Source organism: Sorghum bicolor, chromosome 3, assembly GCF_000003195.3.
Source record: "Sorghum bicolor cultivar BTx623 chromosome 3, Sorghum_bicolor_NCBIv3, whole genome shotgun sequence".
NCBI lineage: Eukaryota > Viridiplantae > Streptophyta > Magnoliopsida > Poales > Poaceae > Sorghum > Sorghum bicolor.
Genome location: NC_012872.2, coordinates 9,585,404 through 9,592,414, shown reverse-complemented (window position 1 = coordinate 9,592,414; position 7,011 = coordinate 9,585,404). Strand labels below are relative to the sequence as shown.

The window sequence follows — 7,011 nt, the reverse complement described above, 5'->3', positions numbered from 1 at the left end:
AGATCTTTGAATCTAGTTTTTTAACAAATTTATTTGGAGATACAAAGGTTGCACGTATTTTCTATAAATCGAGTCAAACTTGTGGCACGCACACCAACGACGACAATTAAAAAGGAACAGAGGGAGTACAGTTTTGCTGACATAGCGCTCTAATAAATATGTATGACATCGAACGGCCTTATAACCGAGCCATTCCTCATTGGCTGGCTTTAAGCCGTCAACAAAATTATCTGTGGAAGTTTTTTTTTGTTTCCCCCCTATTTCCTCTTTTGGGTTTCCATAGCCAACAAGCACTCAACAGGGAGATCTCTGTTTCCAGCTAGTACACGTGCGTGGCAGCGTGGGGATGCCGGAGACAAAGCAAGAAGAGCATGTCGATCTGCACGAAAAAAATAACAAAAATATCACGAGACCGAGCACCGCGACTACACAAATGAACGTGTACGAGATCGACGCATACGTACCTTGCATGTTGGTATACACTTTGTTTAATTTCGAAAATATTTTGAATTTCGATGCTGTACCATTTTTATTTTTATTTGATAAATATTGTTTAATTATAGACTAACTAAGTTCAAAATATCTATTTCGTAATTTACAGATAAACTATGCAATTAGTTTTTTTTTTGTTTTCGTCTATATTTAACGCTCTATGCATATGTCGCAAGATTCAATGTGATGAAAAATCTTAAAAAAAATTCAGATTTTTGAGTGAATTAAACAAGGCCATATATATGCAATTTGATATGCACTGCACTGCCGACCGATCAAACTATGCACTGCCCTTGACATGACTGACCATATATGCCCGGCCCTTGCATGCATGGGTCATCGCTGTCGTCACGCGCACGTGCACGGCATCGGCTGCCGTCGGTGTGTCCCCCGGTCCCTCATAGTAATTTCCGCCGTCGCCTGCTGCATCCAACGGCGGGATCGGATGATGATCTCCGGCGCAGTTAAAAAAAAAAAAGAAATCGCATCTGATGTGGCATTATGCTGGTAGTTTATTAGGCAGCTGGCTAGCTAGAGGTAGCTTCGTCTTCCTTGAGCAACCGCCCTTCCTCCTCACGCTAGCTGCTTGCTTCTATATAACATCCCCCGACCCCCCACCTCTCAAAATTTCAGGTCTCTCGCCATTTCCACCACCTTCTCCCCTCGCTCTCCCTCGCTCACCACCCCTTCTTCAAATCGCATCAAGACATAGGTCCCATCCGTACGGCTCGATCCTGTAGCTAGCAACTAGCAAGTGTGTTCGTACGTGGTCGTGGACAGATAGATAGACGATCGTGATGACAATTGACCTTGGCCTGGCTGCGTCGGCGGCGTCATCGTCTTCCGGTGGACGACGCGTCGGCGGCGTGCCGCCGCCGTCGACCCCGTGCACGGCGCTGCCGCCGGGGTTCCGGTTCCACCCGACGGATGAGGAGCTCATCCTCCACTACCTCCGCAAGCGCGCCGCCGCGGCGCCGTGCCCGGCCCCCGTCATCGCCGAGGTCGACATCTACAAGTTCGACCCATGGGACCTGCCAGGTTATATATGTATATATTATGCCCATATATCTCGAATAATCGATCTTTCGTGTCTTTCCATGGAGAATTATATTGCAAGTCATCGTGCTCATTATTATTCAATATATTCCTCCTGCCATTTTTGTTTCATGCAGCCAAGGCAGTTTTCGGGGAGGCGGAGTGGTACTTCTTCAGCCCGAGAGACCGCAAGTACCCCAACGGCGTCCGCCCCAACCGCGCCGCCGGCTCCGGCTACTGGAAGGCCACCGGCACCGACAAGCCCATCACGCTCTCCGCCGCCGGAGCCGGCTCTAGTTCCGACAGCAGCAGCCGCGCCGCCATGATCGGCGTCAAGAAGGCGCTCGTCTTCTACAAGGGTCGCCCGCCCAAGGGCATGAAGACGAGCTGGATCATGCACGAGTACCGCCTCGCCGAGGCGCTCAACGCCGCCAACACCTACAGACCCATCAGGTTCAAGAACTCCTCCATGAGGGTACGTATACCATGCATCGTGTATCGCCTTTCATTCCTCCACAGTCACTCCCTTAGCTACCTCGTATAGTGGACTCATAGAGATCCGGGCCTTTCATGTGCATGCACCAACCAGTTTATATTATCCAAAATTAACTAGCTAGAAATTAAATTGTGAAAAAATGAAGAACAGAAAAAGAAATACTATACTTTATTATTAATTGAGTTTTGAGAGGAGAGGACAGCCGTGCAAAATTGATTCTGTTTTTTATATGATAGGAGCCTGCAGTACTGGAGCTAGAAGGAATCTTTTTTTTTTCCTTGTTACTTTTGAAAGTTTTCTTGCTGTTGCTTGTGTGTGGATGCCAGTTTAAGCAAGTAGTTCCCGAGGTCAATCAACCACTGCACTTCTTTAACCCCTCAGAGATGCATCTACATAGACTAGACGTCAATTCTTCGCTCGAGTGATAGGGACCAAATTAAATGATCCGTAAGAGACGACACACAAACTATCCGTGTGGCTTTTCTCCACTGCCAATTATTGGCGTGTTGATCGTGCCCACCGGTCACTTTTACTCCGAGCTTCAATCAAGGACACGTGTTGGTAATTAACGAGATCTCGATCGAGAGCTCGAGCGATCACCGACATCTCGTAGCTTACTGTTGGTTTAATGTTATGCAGCTGGACGACTGGGTGCTGTGCAGGATCTACAAGAAGACCACACCGCAGCTGGCGTACATGTCGCCGCCGCACGAGGAGGCGTCGCCGTCCATGGACGGCGGCGGCGGCGGCGGCTTCGACCTCGGCCTGCAGCCGGACGACTCCGTCTCCGCCGACGACATCATGGCGGCCACGTCGTCGTCGTATGCAAGCCGGCTGCCGCGCCCGGCGTCCATCTCGGACTACCTCGTCGACTACTCGGCCGTGTCCGAGCTGTTCGAGGCCCTGCCGCCGCCGCCGCCGGAGACGACGACGACGACGGCGGCGCAGACAGGGACAGACGCAGCCACGAGGTTCTACTTCGGTAACGGCGAGCCTAGCACCTCCGTAGCGCAGCAGCAGAGCCCACTCAAGAGGCGATCGATGGAGGAGGATTACACAAACAGTGGCATGAACATGCTACACGCGTCGTCGTCCAGCAAGAGGGTGATGATGAGTGATCACCATCATGCATCATCCATGGCAGCCAGCAATGCCTTCTCCGTGTTTGAGCCTGGACAGACTTCTCTGCAGGACAGAATATGACGCGCAGCAGCAGCACTCGCTGCTAAATTAGGGCTAGGAAAGAATTCTGCTACTGATTATTATTTGATTAGTATTGATCATCGATGCGGAAGGAATTCAACATTCATGGATTACATATATATATGTAGTGTACACACTAAAAGTATATATATTGTATTGTGTAAACATAGATTGATTATTAGGGAAAAAGGAAAGTATATATAGTGATGATTTCACTGGTTAGATCTGATTTTAGATTATTGCTAATGTGTGCAACAACTAGATAGGTATATAGGTTGTAACATGTAAGATAGAACACAACTGTTGAATAAAATCCCATGATATATATAAAACTCTGCTTTCATTACATATATCTGTGAAGTCTTGTCCTCTTTAGCATTTTCTCAAGCAGCCAAGTCTTTTTAATATTATAATCTAGACATTTCTATCTTATATATAAAACCCTATGTTTCATTACATATGTGAACGAAGTACTACATATGTGCACATATGAAATTTGGATGGGTATTTTCACTGAGATTATATAAATTTCCAATATTCTGATGTTTAATACACACTCGTGATCTCGAAAAAAAAACACACAACAACATATTCCGGATCCTTGAGTGTCTTTTTCTTTAAATAGTTAGAATGGCCAAATTTACTTTCCGTCACAAATTTTCTCAAGGGTTGAGGGCATTGCAATCTAATTTAGACATCTTCTAAAGGTGAAAAGAAGTAAATTCACAACAAAGTCACCTACCAACAATTTGTGAACAATAATGCTATTGACTTGAGCTTATCTGCCGAATTTGTCAGCTATTCAACAATATTTTTTTCTTATAACAAATCAACGAATAGTACTTTCATCCATGACTTTTCAGATTACGAACAAGAAGTGATAGATTGACGACAACAATTAAAATTTATTTTTATTAGAAAACACTTGGCTGCTTTAGAAAATTCTAAAAAAGGACACGACCATTGGATTGCTGGTATCCTCTTGAAGATCTTGTAGTGATAGATTGATGACAACAATTAAAATTTCTTTTTATGCTTCATTTAAATACTAGTGAAATCTCGATCATTCAAATGCATGAGTGACCAGGTACGGTGCTTAATTTGTCATGCATGAGTTGTACTATTGATCACGAGATGGTCTCATGGATAAAGAGACTGCCAGAAGTGACAGAATTTGAGTGTCAAACCAGCTGAATCGGAGAGCAATGTCTTGTCATTTACTTGTTTTGTTGCCTGAAAGCTTGGGTTCCTCCACAGTTCATTGCACCAAACAAGCTAGGGAAAAGTAGATAGATGCATGCATAGAGAGAGACATAGCTGTCGCAGCCATTGCAAGCTGGAAGAAGAAATCCGGCCTTATCCATAAATGGCGATGGATTGGACACCCTTGACTTTTGTTGGGGTGTCTCTGCAATGCTGAAGATAGGAGTAGTCTAACTAGATTGTATGCATTCTTCCACATCTGTTCAAATTAAAAGTTAATTAGAAACATTAGCTTGCTCTACAGGCATCATGTAGAAAATGCAAGAGGGAATTGAAATGAAATGGTTAGTAGGCAAAACATCATGTGCGTAATTATTACTTATTATAATATTATAAAAAAATATTCTAGATGTATCCGCGTGTCACTGGTTTTTACAGAATAGTGTATCCATGTATCCAATACCCGTATACATATCTGGGCAACATACATAGTTTATATATGCATATACAACGACAAAAATAGATTTACAGTCATCTTTATTTTATATGGGTGAAATAACTAGTTAGTGCATGCATAGAGGTCAAGGTTGTGCCAATTGAGCTTTCAGTATGATAACACACGTACCTATAAAGAAAATTGTTTAGGACAACAACACGATTTCTAAAGCCTAACTTTGACTCTTTATTTTTATAAAAATATTTATCAAAAAAGATATATGTATATTTTTATTAAAGTATTTTTTAAGATAAATCTATTCATATGGTTTTCACATTCCGAACTCAACAACTTAAAAGTTATTATGATTTATATTCTCAATATTTGATCCAAACCTTATCCAAAACGATTTTCTTTACAAGTATGGAGGATATATATATATATATATATGTTGTCGACTCCATGCATCATTCCACCTCCTAAGTGTTTGTCTCGAACGACCAAGGATCATTGTCCTTATTACTCACGATTTTTTTCCCAACTGGTTGAGGATTTTGTACATATAGTCTAATAATTTGGACATCCGTCAATCCCACAGGGAGGAAATAAAATTAGCAACCTAGAATCTCCAACCAACATTTCCCAACCAATAAAACTAGTATATATTGGCCACATTTGGTAATACTACTGCATGCAGATATGCCTTTTGCAAGTGGTCAAAAACTATTTGTAGTCGGTTGGTGTTTCCACCTGCCTTTAGCTATTTCTAAAGGAAATAGATGGTATTTTTAGTGGTGGCTTAAAACATTATGTCGTCTCTGAAACTATTTTTTAGTATGGTTTCTAATACAGTAGAATCACCTCTAGAAAAAAAGGAGATGTCTCTAAAGATTGTTTCGGTCACTGCTCTCTGAGAAATATCTTGAGACTTTTTTTTCGTGAACATGCACACTACACGTATTTCATTAAGAGGATGGAAATGTCTTAAGACTTTTGAAAAGAAAAATCTAAAGAAGAAAAAAATCACTTTGTTGCAAATCTAGTAGTGGGTGATTAATATATTAAATATGTCCGTTTTGTACCTTATATATACGCCGATTGAATTTTGGGTGTCCCGTGTATTCTAGTGATTTAAATGCTATGCAGTGCGAGGATTATTGAACAACCATAATACATTAGCTAGAAGAGAGTGAGCCACGTGAAAATGGCCCAAGTATTTGAAATGATGTGAAGCAACAATACATGCACCATGAATAAAAGGCCCTCCTAACCCTACCGTTTTGTATGAAAATGTATAATGTGTAGGTTCGACCCACCTGCCCTTTTAAATTTTGACCGCCGTGCATATGTCCATTTTTTGCACCATGAATAATTCTGCAACGTAATGCGAATATAATTTAACATGCGTACTTTTCCTTTGCTTGTGGAACATGCATTACGTACTTGTGAAAGCATCAACTTTTTATCCTCGGCATAATATGCCGATTGAGCCACAAAACTAAAGAATATTCTTCTGTGTGTGCTGACCAGCTGCAAGTAGCTAAGTTGTTGCTTCCTAAGCATAAACAAAAGACGTACGTGTGGATTGTTATTATGTTATGTTGCTGCTTAACACCCTCCTAATCAACTGGTAATAAGTAATTCTTTCACGAAGTTGAATTGGGGCCTACCTTGTACACGAAGTAAAGGCCATGGACATATATATTTACAAATATATATCGCCATATCGGACGTACTACATACTATAGGATCCATCGAAGTCCATACATAGGTCTAGGTGTCTAGGCCATTGTCCCACAAGTTACACGACTGACGTCAAAGCACCAGGGATCAACGATTAAATATTGGCGATGTCTCTGTTTCGTATATTTAAGATTTTAAAGTATTCGATCTCTTTGGTCATCAGCTAATTTGACCATTCAACAAGTGGCACAGAGAGTTGACAAATGATCGACAAGTTGTGTGCTTGCTGCAGCAAAGGGCGCACGCATTATTATTTGGAATGGTAACATATATTTAAAAATGGGGCTTACACCCGTATGTCAGATCACGAAACCCATGGTGACATGGCACGCGTAAACGCTTTGATCCATCCGTGCATATACTAAAATACGCAATATAATTTGCATCATCTCTTTCAATACGT

The 7,011-nt window shown here is 42.0% G+C and overlaps 1 protein-coding gene across 1 annotated transcript; it reads left to right on the top strand.

Moving 5' to 3' along the window:
* Positions 1,047-3,572, top strand: LOC8072366 (NAC transcription factor NAM-B2). The gene is made up of 3 exons (XM_002457488.2): positions 1,047-1,530; positions 1,665-2,002; positions 2,663-3,572. Exons 1-3 carry the CDS (start codon positions 1,290-1,292, stop codon positions 3,224-3,226), a joined length of 1,143 nt encoding a protein of 380 aa, XP_002457533.2. The 5' UTR covers positions 1,047-1,289; the 3' UTR covers positions 3,227-3,572.

What these genes read in the sequence shown, in the direction of transcription:
- LOC8072366 (XM_002457488.2), top strand. Translation starts at nt 1,290, where the DNA reads ATGACAATTGACCTTGGCCTGGCTGCGTCGGCGGCGTCATCGTCTTCC. An exon ending in CGACCCATGGGACCTGCCAG is followed by an intron (nt 1,531 to 1,664) that starts GTTATATATGTA and finishes TGTTTCATGCAG; the next exon opens with CCAAGGCAGTTTTCGGGGAG. An exon ending in TCAAGAACTCCTCCATGAGG is followed by an intron (nt 2,003 to 2,662) that starts GTACGTATACCA and finishes AATGTTATGCAG; the next exon opens with CTGGACGACTGGGTGCTGTG.